The 16,527-nt window shown below is 49.3% G+C and overlaps 1 protein-coding gene across 1 annotated transcript in view; it reads left to right on the top strand.

Annotated features, from left to right (window-relative positions):
- PLA2G4E (phospholipase A2 group IVE) overlaps positions 1–16,527 on the top strand; it is a 38,067-nt gene that overhangs the window by 8,007 nt on the left and 13,533 nt on the right. The window contains exons 3-12 of the mRNA XM_014459479.2: positions 3,391–3,527; positions 5,166–5,297; positions 6,170–6,210; positions 8,181–8,223; positions 8,815–8,878; positions 9,707–9,867; positions 9,963–10,052; positions 10,457–10,494; positions 14,560–14,695; positions 15,945–16,081. Coding sequence (XP_014314965.1) covers positions 3,391–3,527; positions 5,166–5,297; positions 6,170–6,210; positions 8,181–8,223; positions 8,815–8,878; positions 9,707–9,867; positions 9,963–10,052; positions 10,457–10,494; positions 14,560–14,695; positions 15,945–16,081 — 979 coding nt within the window. The remainder of the gene's footprint in view (positions 1–3,390; positions 3,528–5,165; positions 5,298–6,169; positions 6,211–8,180; positions 8,224–8,814; positions 8,879–9,706; positions 9,868–9,962; positions 10,053–10,456; positions 10,495–14,559; positions 14,696–15,944; positions 16,082–16,527) is intronic.

The raw sequence follows: 16,527 nt of genomic DNA, 5'->3' as shown, positions 1-16,527 counted from the left end.
TTTGAGCACCCTTAGTTGTTGATTTTTTCTTCCTTTCCCCTGAGGAGCAGGGTTGGGCATGCATGGTGTCTGGGTGCCAGCCCGGAGACATTGTGTCTAGTCTCCATGGCTGGGCTCTGTTGCTGCCTTGCCGGGTGAGATTTGAGACTATCCTGATGCCTTCCAGGTCCTGGGTTACCCTGGCCCCAAATTGCTCCCTTCTGGCCTGTATCAAAAGCACGTTACTCTCTGGTTCCACCTCTAATGTGTGTCTAAATTTGCAAGAGTTCAAGGAGCCTGAAAAGGATGAGATTGAGGGATGAGATTCAGCGATGACCCCCCCTTGTCAGGGAGCGTGCCGCCCACACCTTGGCCAGAACTGGAAGGGAGTCTGCCCCGAAGCCTCCTAGCTATAAAATGTTTTTATTCCTCTTGGGAAAAAAAATTAAAATGCAAACCAGCACCCCAAGGGATGTGAGGCATGTATCTGCAGAGGTGTTAGCGAGACAGTGTTCGCAGCATCTTTGGAGATCATTGCATCACTTTTGCCACCCACCTTCCAGGAAAGGATACATGTCATCAGATGAGCAAGCCCTCTGTCACTCCCAGAGAACTAGAACCAATCTATGCCCAGGAAATTCCCTGTAGTCCCTGAAATTCTCAGAACTGGGTCACCGTTGCTTAACCATTATTCTCCATTGCAAACATGATGGTCCCTGTCCTTATAGTCAGCTAATGACACCTGCCATCACCCCTCCATCACCCCTCCCTCCCCGATTACCTCTTCTTTGGGTTGCATTCTCCTCCTTCCCACCTTGTTGGGGTGGGGGTGGGAACCGCTCCCTGCACAAGGACTGAAAAACAAATTAATGCTTGAAGTGTGGGTGTCTGATCAGCCCTGTCTCTTCCAAGCCAAACGTGCTGAGATTTTATTTAATGGGTTAACGGGAGAATGTTAGGCATGGACTGAGCTAGCAAAGGGATTTTAGGGGGAAAGGGGCCTTTACAGGGTCCATTATATCGTGCTAAGCAAATGGGTGTGCAGTTGGTGGGGTCGCTGCCTGTAGGCTTCTAGCGTACAGAAGGCAGACCAAGGAGAAGGCTACAGGCCCAAGAGGAGGGCCAGTATCCAGAAAAAGCTTTGGGAGGGGTCCTGGAGGGCTGAGTAGATCCCAGGGAGGCTCCCTGTGGGCAGAGGGATTAGGCACGGCAGCTTTCATACTTGTCTGCGGTGACTCAGCCTGGAAATCTGGGGTACTGGGATAGCCCAATAGCAGGAAGTTGGGCTTTTGCATGCATTCATTTACTCAGCTAATATCTCGTAAGCGCTGACACATGGTCTTCCGGGCCTGCCAGTGTTCTGGGTGCAGTGTTAGCCAGTGCTCTGCCAGGGGAAGAGCAGGGGCTCCAGGTGAAGAGGGGCACCTGGCCCAGGCTTGGGGGCTCAGGGAAGGCTTCCAGCGGAGTTTCCTTCTGAAACCCAAAGGGACTAGCCAAGGCAAGGGAATTCTAGGCGGAAGGAATGACAAAAAGGACAAAAAGGCATGGCACCTTGTGAGACCTACAAGTGATTGGGTTTTGCTAGAGTCTCAAATGCAAGTGTGAGCACCTCTGTGTGTACATGTGTGTGTGTGTGTGTGTGCATGTGTATGTGTGTGTGTTTGGGGGCAGGGCACAGGCTGGGTTGTAGGGAGAGTGGATAATGAGGCTGAAGCTGGGGAAGTTGGCAGGGCAGCCCTGTTGAGTGGTTGGGACTCCATCCTGAGGGCAGGTGGGGAGTGACATGGTCTGATCTAAAAAGATCCCCCTGGTTTCTCTTGAGAGAAAAGATCCGAGTAGAGGAAGACAGAAGACAGGGTACCTAGTGGGGAAGAGGCAGCAGAGATGAAGGTGGCCTGCACCAAGGCAGTGGCAGTGCCAGGAAGGAGATGTAGATGGGCTGGAGCGATCAAAGGAGTTAAATCGACTCAATGCAAGAGTCAAGGACAGTCCTTGGTGTCTGGCCTGGACACCGGAGTTGGCGATGAGGAGTAAGCAGCGGATTGGCCACCGAGGGGAGATGGGGGTCATTATTATTTTTTATTCTGTTGGGTTTTGGTCATTCTTTGTGTCTGAATTAAATGATGAGTATGACATATAAAGAACAGTGTCATCTCACCCTTATTCAATGGCAGGAGGGCTGCAAATTCCCATTCACTGAGTAGTAAGCCCTCAGAGGTTAACCAGACATCGGGGATAAAATCAGAAGCCAGGGGTGCTTGTGATGCAATCCCTGGTGAAGAACTCTGGTAAAGTCCTCAGTGTGGTGGCCATGTAGGAATAAGTCAGTCCGGGGATACACACCTCTGGTTCCATTCTCACAGAACATCATTGATAACCATTGGATCAGTCTTACCGGTACAGAACTCCCATGCCCACACCATCTTTACCTCTAGAGGACTCTCTGACACTGGAAGCTATTGCCTTTACTCGTTTTCTGTGCATCTGGTGTGAGCCCTGGGAATGAGCCCAGCAGGTTGCTGGGAGAGTAACAAGGGCACCCATGGCACCTCTTTCTCCCTCCTCCCAGGTAGAATGGAAAGAGAGAACCAGGCTGGGTTGCTGTTTTTCACCCTATGCCTTCTGGTGCTCCAACCCAAAGAACTGGGAGGCCTTCTTCCACTTTGGGAGGGCTTATTGGGATCACAGCCCTTGTCCCTTCTTCAGAGCACATCCAGCATCAGCACACTTGGGTTGTTCATTTCCAGTGGGGAAAAAAGTATGTGGCTCCATGTGATGGTTTCTTGGGTCACACACCTCATGCTGGAAGACAAGTATAGGTATGAAGAGCCCAGCAGGTGCAGTTGAGACATGTAGTTGTATGTAGATGGTGGTCCCTGCTCCTGGATCCTATTGAATAACTGTTCTCCCCAAACCCTTTCCCACTGTGGTCCTCTGGACTGACTCACAATAGACTATGCCCCTTCTAATCCCGGCTTCTCCTCAGCCCAGAGGAAGAGCTGAGCCCTACTTTGGTTCCCCTGGTGCCCTGGGTTAATGCAAGAGGTAAACTGGATCCTCCAGATCTTTCCCTAGCAGAGAGAAAACCGTGCAGCCATGCCTTGTCCCAAACCAGAGAGCCAGGGTGCTTCTGACAAAAGTCAGAGGCCGTGTGTGTCCATGAGAACAGTCAGTGAGACCTGTGTCCACCTGTGTGAAACGTCTAGCCTGCAGTTTGTGACTGTCTTAGGGTTCTGGAACAAAAACTTCTGCAGAGTCAGACTCATGAGTTAGGAGAGGACCTGAAGCTGAGACAAGGCCTTCTTGCTCCGGAAGTGACTTGCCTGAAGTTCCCTTCTGACTCTGCACTCTCTTCTCTGGACCTGGGTTGGCACCTCACCCCTCCCTCCCACCCTTGTCTTCACTGGACAGTGAGCCAGACAGACTGCTATGTGAGCCTCTGGCTGCCTACCGCCTCTCACAAGAAGCTGAGGACTAGGACCATCTCCAACTGCCCAAACCCGGAGTGGAATGAAAGCTTCAACTTCCAGATCCAGAGCCAAGTGAAGGTGAGATGTGGAGGACTGCACCTGTCTGCCCTGCCTGCATTTCTACTCCCCTCTTTGCCTGCTTATCCATCTCGTTGCTTATGTGTCCTTCTTGTGCCCATTTATCTTTCTGCCTACTTCTGTCCTCCTATTGACTTGTCTTCCTACTCACCCATTCCTTTCAGCCTGTCTCATATTTGTCCTTCTCTGAGTCTGCTTATCTTTCCACCTTCTTTCTTGTCTCTCTTGTCCTTCTACCTAATTGTGTCTGGAATTGGGTGTCTCCTGTCCCCAACTAGAGTGTGTTTCCAATACTTTCCAGAACATACTGCAAGCAGGAGAATACACAAAGAGAAAAGTCATTCTCGTCATTAGGTCCAAGGCAAGTCTAATTCCATCCAGAGGGCTTTCTCTATCATAATTTTTTTTTAGATTGCTTTATTCTTTCTAATTCCTTGGGTGTGTGTGCTTACATTTGTTGATGTATTTCATGGTGTTGGTCCTATTCAGATATATGGTGACCCTACGTAGAGTTCCTGTCTCCTTGTGGGAGAATTCTCCCTTGAGCGCCCTGAGTCGTGGCAGCCTCGGCAGAGGGCTCCTTATGATAAACTCCGCCTCTTCATGGAGGCATCACCCATCTGAACACTTGAGACCTGGGAGCTCTAGCCAGCTTCCTGCTTTCACAGTTTAGGCATTTCTGGTTCATGACAAGTAGTTTTTACATTTATTGTTTTAAAAATACCTATCATATATGTGGTTTTGGCAAAAGGAGGAGATTTCTATGTGGGCTCAGTTGGCCATCTTGAAATTAGAATTTGGGCTTCCTTTGTCTAAAGATCTAGGGGGCTACTGGGTTGGTTCTGGACATACTTGGGTTTCTAGTCATTACAAGGTCACAGATCTCATTCAGTTGCAAACCCCCAGAACCACCTCATGTCCACCAAACAGGGACCAAAGAGGCAAACCCAGTTCCTGCCCACATCTCCCAGGATCCTTAGAAAAAGAGGCTTCAGAAGCTAATCCATGTTACCTGAGACCATTGACCTCAGAGTTCAGTCAGATGATGGGATAGGTGCTCAACTCTTGACATGCTGCCTTGGGCCCCTCCATGAGATCTCATTAGGAGCTGGTGAGCCAAAGAATGGAGTTCCAACACCTCACCCCAACCCCATCAAGCATCGGAATGCCTATGATCTTTGGCACAACACTCCCTGGATGTTAACATGCTAGCTTCCCCCATCTGGGTTTTCTAACACCACAGGGGCTGTCTTCAGCTCCTGAGGCCCTGGTGCTGAATACATTCCATATCCTGGCAGGAGTCTTGCTTGCTCTGCCCTTCTGTTCTTCTTCCAGGTAAAATGAAATCCCTCACACTTCACAGGCCCCTGCCAAGCTTGCAAAATCCTCCAAAAGGGAGTCAGAGCAGAGGGGCAGGAAGGTTTTAGAGAGAGTTTGAAAGGTTGGAGTAGACATTTTCCTCTTTAAATTCATTTCCCTACAAATGTGTCTCACTTCTGAGCAGGGACCTTCGTGCTGGCCCCTGTCCCTCAGACCCACCTCCTGGCTAGGACTGAGGTCAGGCCCCTTGTCCTGAGAATGGGTCAATGGGTCAGTGCAATCACTGTAACCAGTCTTGTACCCTGCGTTCTCCCCTAGAATGTGCTAGAGCTGAGCGTCTGCGATGAAGATGCAGTGACCCCAGATGACCATCTCTTGACAGTTCTCTATGACCTCACCAAGCTCTGCTTCAGGAAGAAAACCCATGTGAAGTTCCCACTCAACCCAGAGGTCGGTACAGCTGCCAAGCCCCTCAGCCTCCTGCTTCCAGAGGGGCAGCTGGTCGTTCCCATGATGCTTTTCCATGGGTTCCTCTCTGTGTAACGGCCAAGTCAGAGAAAGATAACTGCTGATCCAAATCCCAGCGCTATTGCTTACTAGCTTTATGACCTTGTGGAAATTATTGAATTCCTCTGAGTTCTTTTTCCTTGTCCATACAAGGGTGATATTAGTACCTACCGCACAGGGTGACTGTGAGCCTTAACCGGGAAAACGTGGCTAAGGCACCTAGCATTGGTCACAGTACAGAATAGAGATGCAATAGTGTTGATTCCCTTTCCTCTTTCCTTTCCCTCGGGGTCCTGCTGCTGGGAGAGCCCCAGGGGACCAGGACAGAGGAGAGTAAAGGAGGGCAAATCTGCAGTCAGAGCTGGAAAGGACCAGAATGTTATAGATTCACTCATTCAACAAATACTTGAATGCCCACTGTGGACCGGCAGGGACGGGGCCCCTACCCTTCAGAGCTGAACTTTCTGGGGGCCATGTCACAGCTCTCCCTTTCCCCTGGCACAGCCCTTTGGGAAGGCAGGAGACCATTGTGAAGTAGAATAATGGGGATAGAAGATGAAAGGGAAATGTTCTGGATATAAGAGTTTCATGCTGGGGTTGGGGGTCATCTCCGTACCCTGACCCTCCCCTGCGTGGTCAGCAATGTGCTTGGTGTTAAAGACTTGGGGACAGCAGAAGGTAGAGAGGACAAGAGCCAGGAGCAGCTGCCCCCACTCCATGTTAGCAGGACAGCTTCGTGGGAAGGATGGGGCAGGTTCACAGAGGCTCCTGGGGCAGCTCGCAGCTCACAGCTGCCCTCCCTCCCTCCCCCACAGGGCATGGAGGAGCTGGAGGTGGAGTTCCTGTTGGAGGAGAGGTGAGTAGCCCACAGTCCTGACCCCCTAGTTGCATTTCACTTGTATTTCATTTGCTGTCATCCCCTCTTCTACTCTCTCCCCTGGCACTCACCTCAGACTCTTCGCTGTGTATTAGAATCACTGAGAGCCTTTAAATACTGTAGGTGCCTGGGTCCCATTCCTACTCATCCTGTTCTACTGACACCAGTATTGCTTGAAAGATCTAATACTCTGGCCAACCCCCTGCCTTAGCTCCCCTGCCTTCCTGAGAGTGGCCTCTGGAAGAATTCCTGCCACCATAGTGATCAGGGCTTACTGAGGCCAGGCAGAGAAAGAGGTCAGGACAAAGGGGTCTCCTCCTTGACCCAGAACTGTTAGAACAAACTTCCCCTAACTTTGGCCTAGAACATAGGCTGCCTCCTGTCCCCCTCTATGGTCTACTCTGGAACCAAGTGAGGGGGAGGCTCTGACCCAACATGTGGACTATTTCTCATCATGTTCAATGAGAAGAATGATCCAGGGTCCTGGAGGTCTGACTATGCTGTGGCCTCAGTGGAATTGGGGACACAGAGCTGAAAGGTATAAAGGACAAGAGGATAGAGAGTGAAGGAAGGGGAGGGGCAGTAAGGGAGGGCAGCAGGCCCCCTGCCCAGGGGGACAAGCCTGCCCAGGACGGCAGTGTGCCTTGTGATGGGGCAGCTGGCTGCTCCCCTCTTCGTAGCCCTGGCAGAGCTGTGCCCCCTGGATTTATGATCAGCCAGGGACGGGGAGGACGAGAGGAATGAGCTAGAACAAGAGGGCTTGTCACATTCCACTCAGAGGGTCCTCTGCTAGGGGCTCTTGGATCTACAGCAAGTCCTCGGATAATGTCTCAACGTCATTTGTCATTTCGTTGTAATGATGAGCTGATATAGAAACTTTACTCTTATTTATGTCCATTGGCCTATGTTAAAACTGGTTTTGTGACACTGCAGTTCCAAGAACCTCTCGAGGACATTAAGTGAGGAATTACAGTATTTGAGGGGCTTCATTTCCCATCAAGAGCAGAATGACAACTTCAAATCAACTTTGTTTCACATTAAAGAAAATCTGGGCTCTCTTCTCCAGGTCTTGATTTGACAGGAGTTTTAAGGGGGGGGGGGGTATCCTCTGCTGAATTAGAAAGCGGCCTGCAAAATGAAACATGTCAAAGTTGGTGCTTAGAGTTGATCTGGAGACAGCCACCTTGGGCTTAAGTGGGCTGCTAAGTGGTACCGTGGAGACATAAGCTCTGGGCTCTGTAGCACAAGGACACTTCTTGTTCACCAGGCCCCTTTCTGCCAGGGCCAGAACTGTTTGTTACACACATAAGTGAAATAAAGCACAGATCGGAGAACGGGCCAGTTTCTCTACCAGAACTATTTACATCGGCTCTAGCTGGTGGTCTGGCCTTTTCCTGCAGCCTCTTTATCCCCAAACTGCCTTTCATCTGGTTGGACATAAAGAACAGCCATCCCAGCAAAATCACATATGCTCAATGCTTACTCATCACTTGTATTTTTTCCAGTTTCCTTGCATTATTATAGTGTCTTGTTTTTAAGAGCTTGTTTATGACTAAAGATGTTAACCATTTCTCATGCATTGCAAATGAAATACCATGTTTTTTGTTACTATTTTACTCTAGTGTTTTACTTTTTGGTTGTATCAAACTTGTGTATTAGATATAATCATGTTCTGTTAAAAAAAAGAAGAAGAAGAACAGCTATTCCTTGAGAAGGAATAAATGGAAATTCTTCTACTCCTTCTAACCTGTAAATCTATTTTTGTCTGGACATTCTATTGAAAACATATGCCAGTTTTCTCCTTGACAATCTATGCATCTAAGGTTTCTTAAGCCAGTATTTTTCACCAGGACCAGGGAGGCTCTGCTACCTCATACTGCCCCTCTTGCGGCCTTTGTCACCTTAGGACTGATCTAACTGACCAGGAGTTCTCTCACTTTGTTTTTCAGTCCCTCTCCGCCCGAGACCCTCATCACCAACGGCGTGCTGGTGGTAACTGTCCTTCCAGGTTCCTGTAACTCCTGAGGCCACAAGTGGCTGCTGCTCTCGGGGGAACAGACTGTGGGAGCGAACACCGGGCCCAGCTGGGACCCTGTCCCAGAGCCCCCTGGGAAGCAGCCTTCTCCCAGAATCAGTCTCAGTTCCATTTCCTCCCAACCCCCATCTCTCTACAGGCACAAGCTCATTATTAAAAAGGGTCCCGTAGATCAGCTGTTGATACGGCCATTTTAATTAGATGCATCTAAAATCCCAGGAGTCAAAATCTCTCCCCCAAAAATCAGTCTTTGGGAGTTTGTGGTGGAGGCATTTGACCTGCCTCTGCCTCTTGAGAAGGCTCTTTCAGTGGAAGTTCCTCACTTTCAAAGCCCCAAAGAGGAAGGTTCCCTCGGGTTCCACCCTCTGTCTGGCAGAAATGAGCCCTAGATTTCTCAGGGGAGCTTCCTTTTCAAATATTCAGACTCTGAGTAAGGTGATAGGAGTTGACTGGGTTCAGAAAATGCAACAGGTGACAGGCTTCCCAGGCCAGGTCACACAGAGCAGGGATGGCTTGTGCTAGGGATCACCCCCGCTTCTTTGTTGCAGGCTCGACAAGTCTCCCGCCTGGAGGTTCACGCAGAATCCAGAAGGCAGAGGAAGAGCAGGAGAAGTAGGTCCTTTGATTGCCTCTGCCGGCTGGGGGGAGGGCTGGGGAACCAAGCGCTTGGTGGGAGATGCCTCAGTACCGCTTCACCCTCAGGGGTTGTGAGCCCCTGTATCCCCATCCCCCACCCCTCTTTAGGGGGCATGCTCTTCCAGGCCCCAACGTAACCCTCAGAACCTCCCGGGCCTGCCGAGCACCGTGGGTCAGGGGTCAGTGGTACAGCACTGCTCACACTGGTCTGCAAGATCCCCCTGCCACGCCAGGGCTTCGCTGGACCTGGTGCAGTGGTCAGCACCAGGGTGGGCAGACACTAACAGTGCCCAGGGCCCCTCTGGCTGTGCCCCTTCCTCTGGCGAGATGACAATTCATAGAGAGTCCTAGCATTTGGTAGCTGGCAGGGACCTAAGAGATCCATAAACATGAGACTCTCCTGTTTACGGCTCCACCCATGACACCCACGCAAGGACTTCCAGCCCGGTCCCAAGAGAGGGGAGCAGCATGGCCCCACAGACATGGGTGAGGAAGGGAGGAAGAGGCCACTCCCCCAAACTGGGGGTATGGTGAGGGCTGCTTTCACTGCAGTAGGAGAAGCGGAACCTCGGAGGACTCTGCACCTCAGAGGGCTTTCTGGGGACCTCGTCTGTCAGCATCACATGCAAGCCGTGGGCTGGCCCTGTCCTACAGAATGAGACCCTCTGGGGCATTTTAACCCGTGCCCCAGGGAGTTCTAAACCCCTGTCCTGAGCCCCTCCAGCTGTGCTTTAACTGGGCCAAGTGAGGATGGGGGGAGTGAGAGGCTTTTGGGGGTCTCAGCCCTCTTGTCCCCTCTTCCAGGGAAGGACCTCCTGGTAACCGTGACGGAGTCCTTCGAGCACACCCAGCGCATCCCGCAATACGTAGAGCCCTGCTGCCCAAGCCCCGCCTGCTTCCACTACCCCAAGTATTTCCAGTCCCAGATGCAAGCGGACGTGGCCAGAAGACAATGGAGCTGTGGGGTACAAGGCGGCGTCAGGGAGTGGCGTGGGGGGACTGGGGCAGAGGGTCGCCTAAGGAGCCCCTCACCCACTCACAGAACCACTCCTCCTTCCAGCTTTGCTGCTGCGGTGCGCACAGGAAGAAGGGCCCTGTCAGCCAGCCCCTGGATTGCCTCACCGATGGCCAGGCGGTGACGCTGCCTGTGGTGAGGGCTTGAGTCTGGGGAGGAGCCTGAGCGGTTTAGCCTGGAGCTCCTGTGGCAGGAAGATGGGAAGAGTCTGGGGACACCTGGGGGAAGGTGACTCATGGGGTCCCTCCGGCAGGATAGAGGAGTCTGGTGGGGTAGGAAATGCTGAACTGCAGTGTGGAGCCAAAGAGGGGGGACAGAGGCCAAATTAAGGAAGATAGGGAGGGTCAGGTCCGGAAGAGGGTGTGGGGATGGAGCATGTGTGTGCATGCATGTGTGCATGTGAGCGTATGTGTGTGCGCACACATGTGAGCTGAGTCAAGTCAGGAAGTGGACAGTGTGGTGAGTCTACACTTCTTTGATTGGGATCACTTGGCTCTGAATTGTCATCACTGACAAGCTTTTCATGTTTCATGTCCCAGGGAGAGAACTGTGAATTACACATGAAGTCTACACCCTGGTAAAGTACCCTCTTTCTGTCTGTCCCTCTGATCTGTCCAATCTAGGGGTGTGAAGTGGTATCTCGGTGTGGTTTTGATTTGCATTTCCCTGATGGCTAAGGATGGTAAACACCTTTTCATGAGCTTATTGGCTATTTGTACATGTTCTTTGGAGAAATGTCTATTCAAATCCTTTGCGCATTTTAAAGTGGGTTATCTGCCTTCTACCTAAAGTTGTAAGAGTCCTTTGTGTATATTCTGAATACAAGTCCCTTGTCAGATATATGATTTGCAAATATTTTCTCTTTTTCTGGTGGTTATTTTTTTATATTCTTTTAAAAAAATCTTTATTGTTGAAAGTATTACATATGCCCCCCTTTTCCCGCATTCACCCCTTCTAACCTGAACCCACCCTCCACCCCAGCCTTCACCACCCTATTGTCTGTGTCCATGGGCAATGCATATATGCATGTAAGTTCTTTGGTTGATCTCTTCCTACCAACCCACCTCTATCTTCCCTCTGAGATTCAACAGTCTGTTCCATGCTTCTATGTCTCTAGATCTATTTTGTTCATCAGTTTATTTTGCTCACTAGATTCCACATATGAGTGAGATCATGTGATACTTGTCTTTCTCTGACTGGCTTATTTTGCTTAGCATAACACTCTCCCGGTCCCTCCATGCTGTCTCAAAGGATTAAAAATCCTTCTTTTTTACTTCTGCATAGTATTCCATGGTGTAAATGTGCCACAGCTTTTTTTTTTATCAACTCATCTACTGATGGACACTTGGGCTGTTTCCAGATCTTAGCTATTGTAAATTGTGCTGCTATGAACATAGGGGTGCATCCATTCTTTCTGAATAGTGTTTCAAGTTTCTTTGGATATATTCCTAGAAGTGGGATCACTGGGTCAAATGGCAGTTCCATATTTATTTTTTGAGGAAACTCCATACTGTTTTCCATAATGGTTGCATCAGTCTGCATTCCCACCAGCAGTGTACTAGGGTTCCCTTTTCTCCACATCCTCACCAGCACTTGTCATTTACTGATTTGCTGATGATAGCCATTCTGGCAGGTGTGAGGTGACACCTCATTGTCATTTTAATTTGCATCTCTGATTATCAGTGACTTTGAGCATTTTTCATATGTCTCCCCATCTGTATGTCCACTTTGGAGAAGTATCTATTTAGGTCCTTTGTCCATTTTTAATTGGATTGTTTGTCTTCCTTTTGTTAAGTTGTATGAGTTCCTTATATATTTTAGATATTAACCCTTTATCAGATATATCATTGACAACTATGTTCTCCCATACAGTGGGCTCCCTTTCTACTTTGTTGATGGTTTCTTTTGCTATGCAGAAGCTTTTTTAAAAGATATATTTTTAATTGATTTTCAGAGAAGAAGGGAGAGAAAGAGAGAGAAACATCAATGATGAGAGACAATCATTGATCAGCTGCCTCCAGCACGCCCCCCACTGGGGATCGAGCTCACAGCCTAGGCATGTGCCCTGACTAGGAATCAAATCGTGACCTCCTGGTTCATAGGTCACTGAGCCCTGTGTGTTGGGCCAGAAGCTTTTTATTTTGATGTAGTCCCATTTGTTTATTTTCTCCTTAGTTTCCCTTGCCCTAGGAGATGTATCCACATATTGCTATGAGAGATGTCTGAGATTTTGCTGCCTATGGTTTCTTCTAGGATTTTTATGGTTTCATGACTTACATTGAAGTCTTTTACCCATTTTGAATTTAACTTGTGTATAGTGTCAGTTGGTGGTCTAGTTTCATTTTTTTTGCATGTATCTGTCCAATTTTTCCAACACCATTTATTGAAGAGACTGTCTTGACTCCATTGTATGCTCTTGCCTCCTTTGTTAAATATTAATTGAGCATAATGGCTTGGGTCGATTTCTGGGGTCTCTCTTCTGTTCCATTGGTCTATATGTCTGTTCTTGTGCCCGTTCCAGGCTGTTTTGATTACAGTGGCTTTGTAGTATAACTTGATATCTGGTATTGTGATCCCTCCAACTTTGTTCTTCTTTCTCAAGGTTGCTGTGGCTACTTGAGATCTTTTTTTGGTTCCAAAAAAATTTTGGGGATCTTTGTTCTAGACCTGTGAAATATGCCATTGGTATTTTAATAGGGATTGCATTGAATCTATAGATTGCTTTGGGTGGTATGGACATTTTAATGATGTTAATTCTACCAATCCATGAACACGGTATATTCTCTCACTTGTTTATATCTTCCTCTATCTCTCTTTTTTTTAATGTCTTGTAGTTTTCCAACTACAAGTTGTTTACCTAAGTAACTTAATTTTTTGTTGCAAATGGGATTGTTTGTTTAGTTTCTCTTTCTGAAAATTCATTATTGGTGTATAAGAAAAGCCAATGATTTCTGGGTGTTAATTTTTATACTGCTACATTGCTGAATTCATTTATTAAATCTAGTAGTTTTTTGGTGGAGTCTTTAGGGTTTTCTATGTATAATATCATGTCATCTGTGAATAATGAAAGTTTTACTCCTCCTTTCCAATGTGGATGCCTTTTTTGTTTTCTTCTTGTCTGATCACTGTGGCTAGTACTTGAAGCACAGACATTTTAAATTTTGGTGACTTTCAATTTATCTATATATATTTTTTCTCTTATTGCGTGTTCTTTTGTTGTTGTATTTAACTAATCCAAAGTCATGAAAATTTCCTCCCATGTTTTCTTCCAAAAGCTTTATGGCCTCTCTCATATTTAGATCTATGATTGATTTTGAGTTGGTTTTTATACACAATGTGACATAGAGGCTCAGCTTTATTCTTTTGCATGTGGCTATCCAGTTGTCTCAGCATTATTTGTTGACAAGATTGTTCTCTTTTTATTGAATTTTCCCACCCTTGTCAAAAATCAAGTGGTCATAATTTCCATTTCCAATTTGATTAGCTCTGTGCTCTAGACAGGTTATTTAACCTCTTTAAGTCTCAGTTTTTCTCCTCTGTAAATTGGAGCAATACCAAGAGTACTGACCATTGTTGGTTGCTTTGAGGATCCAGTGAGATAGATGTCAAGAACCCACTGATCTGTTGGCAAGTGGGACACTCAGCACATATCAACTGATGTTATGATTATCATTGGTCTATTATCCATTCCTTGTTGAGGTCGAGGAAAGAGTTATTTCCTCACAGTTGTGTCTGCAGACCCATGGTAGCCATGGGAGAATGTGATGGAAGAGCTCCCAGGCCCTGCCATCAAGGAGGTGTGACCTTGTTAGTGACTCAAATCTCAAAGTGTCAAGGTCCATCTGCCTGGAGTCACTGAGGGGCTGGGCCTTGGAGGATGCAGGGATGTAGGTAGGAAGAGGAAGGAAGCATCCAGGGAAGGCAAGGACCTGTGCAAAGGCTCAGAACCAAAAGTGCTCCTGAGCTTGGAGAGCCGATGGACCCTTCCAGGAAGTAACTGGAGGTGAGGTTGGACAGATCACGTGGGGTCTTGGATGCCAGGCCAGGATCTGGACTTGTTCAGGACAGGTATGAGATGCAAAGAGGACAGGCATTGTCATGCTGCAGCAGCTCCTGCCCGACCTGTCTTGCAGACCTGGGGGGTGACATAGTGAGATCAGGGAAGTGAAGGATTTTTGTCAACTGCACACACACACACAGGACAATTATTATTCCAGGAACAGGAAGAGCTTAAGGAACAGTGTGAGCTCCATGAGAACAGGGCCATGTTTTTCTGGCTCAGAAGAGCTCTTACTGTAGAACCTTGTCCAGAGAGAGTGCCAGAAGGACCTCGGGGACCCTTGTCCCCATGTCTGGCCTCGGTCTATAGAAGGTGCCGGGGGAAGCCTTTCTGGACTTTCCAGATCTTGCTGAGGAGGTAGAGGGCTCAATGAGTCCCTAATTTTGTCGAATACCTGCTTTCAATGCACCAGCTAAGGCTTTGGGGCCTTTATATTTGTTGTCTCATTAAGTCCTGAAGACAGTGCTAGAAGTTAAGCACGATTAGCCCCATGTGACAGATGAAAAAACAGAGACCCTAAAGTCGTGTCTTCTCCATAGAGGACCTATGGGCCTGCTCAGCCAAGGTCCTCTGTCCCCACAGCCCCCAGACATTGGACGTGCGGTTGGGCTACAGCCTGTGCCCGGAAGAACTGGAGTTCCTGCAGAAGCGGAATGTGGTGGTGGCTGAGACGCTGAAGCAGGTGCTGCAGCTGGAGGAGGACCTGCAGATGGATGAGGTGGGTAAGCAGAGGTCAGCCGGCTGGGCTCAGTGCCTGCTCTGAACTTGTCCTTCCGACAACACCGCGCCTTGATGTCTGCCCCCTGGCCCCTCCCTGCCCAGGCCGCCTCGGCGCTGCCCATCCTGGTTGCTTTTGGTGCTAAGTTCCAGGTAAGGGCTGTGTTGGGTATGATTCAGTTGTGTGCACAAGGAGAGGGGAGATCAGAGTGGAGAGAGAAAGGAAGGAACACTAAAAGATGCTGAGGTGACAAATGGCCTCCTCTCCCAGCCAGGAAAACATGTGACACTCCTCCCACAGCCCATACCACCACCCAGAAGGCCCTGGGACCTTCATTCTTCAATTCTCCCTTCCCCAAAGCTTGCACATATATACACACACCCAGAAAGAACAGCCGCGGAAGCTGGAGAAAAGCAGCTTCCACTCCCATGGCTACCTTCTTTCCATGGCGCAGACAATGGTGCCTTTGTTGGAACCCTCTGTCACCTCCCGGGTAGGACTGAGGCCCACAGTCCCCTCTGCAGCAGGGCAGCCTTCCGAGTGTCGCCTTCTGAAGCTGACCATCGACATGAATGGAGACCTCGGGCCTCAGGAGGGCTGCGCCGGGGCTTAGCCATCAGAAGGATTTCAGTCTCCCCTCAAATGAAAACAGAGAAGTCCTGGCAGACAGCCCCTCCTCCCATCGTTAGGGAAGCACACCAGGGCATAGGTAGTAAACCTGCGTCAACCCAGAGGTGACAACCCTGCCCCATCGCACGTCAGAAATTCACTTCCTTCTGCTCTTACACATATGGTATATGTATTAGGCGCATACCATGCACCAGGCTGATGCCCTCACATCAAATCCTTCTATAGGAGATCATCAATTTGCAACCATTACGGAATCGTGTACAAGCTGGGTTATTGAGCAAGCCACCCAGCCCCCTGTACCTCTGTTTCAGCATCTGTTAACTCAGGGCTAGACTAACAGTGCTAAGGACTCTTCCAGACAAGACCTGATTGACTAAGCCCGTGTGAGGCTCTGGAGCCCTTTACTGACCCCAACTATTGGGTTTGAGCTAAGGTCTAATTCTAGACCTCCTGGCTGGCCAGCCACTCTGCGAAAGACAATTTTCAAGTCACTCCGTGCCCCACTCTCTGCTCTGAGTGCCAGCCCTCCCTCCTCCACTGTCCTTCTCAGCTCCTGCCTGTCACTCCCAGGCTTCTCCACCCAGCGTTGCCTGAGCAGTCTGCCTCCCTATGCCCCTAGGTTCCGCTCATAGCCATCATGGCCACAGGGGGTGGAACAAGATCCATGACCGCCATGTATGGCCACCTGCTGGGGCTGCAGAAGCTGAACCTCCTGAACTGTGCCAGCTACATCACTGGCCTGTCAGGGGCCACCTGGTAAGGAACTGGGGGCTACTATCGGGTGGATCCCAGAACAAACAGCTGAAGGGCCAGCCTGGGGTCTCTGGTGAAGCCCCTGCGTCCCATGTAAGAGGGACTCATGAAGCCTGGGCCGCTCTCCCACTTACAGCTGCGTGAGCTCAATCTCTCTGAGTCTCAGTTTCCACATCTATAAAGTGGGGATAATAATAGTACCGACCTTATGGGGTTGTTGGAGAGGCTCTCCCTGTACTGGGTACACGAGAGACACTATACACATCATACACGTTGGTCGTTACTGACGGTACTGTTACCCTGGGGTTGTGTGGAGACCTGGGGGCATGGTGGCCAACCAGGCGTGAACTCCGGTACCACTGATCCCGTCCTGCTGGGGAGAGCAGCTGTCCTCCCTCCTGAGGAGTGGGTATCAAGTCTCCCAAGGCCGTGGAGCTGGCCCAGCTGCC

This window comes from Myotis lucifugus, unplaced genomic scaffold (genome assembly GCF_000147115.1).
Source record: "Myotis lucifugus unplaced genomic scaffold, Myoluc2.0 scaffold_109, whole genome shotgun sequence".
Classification (NCBI taxonomy): domain Eukaryota; kingdom Metazoa; phylum Chordata; class Mammalia; order Chiroptera; family Vespertilionidae; genus Myotis; species Myotis lucifugus.
Note: the sequence above shows the minus strand (reverse complement) of the source record. Positions and strands in the feature narration are given on the sequence as shown.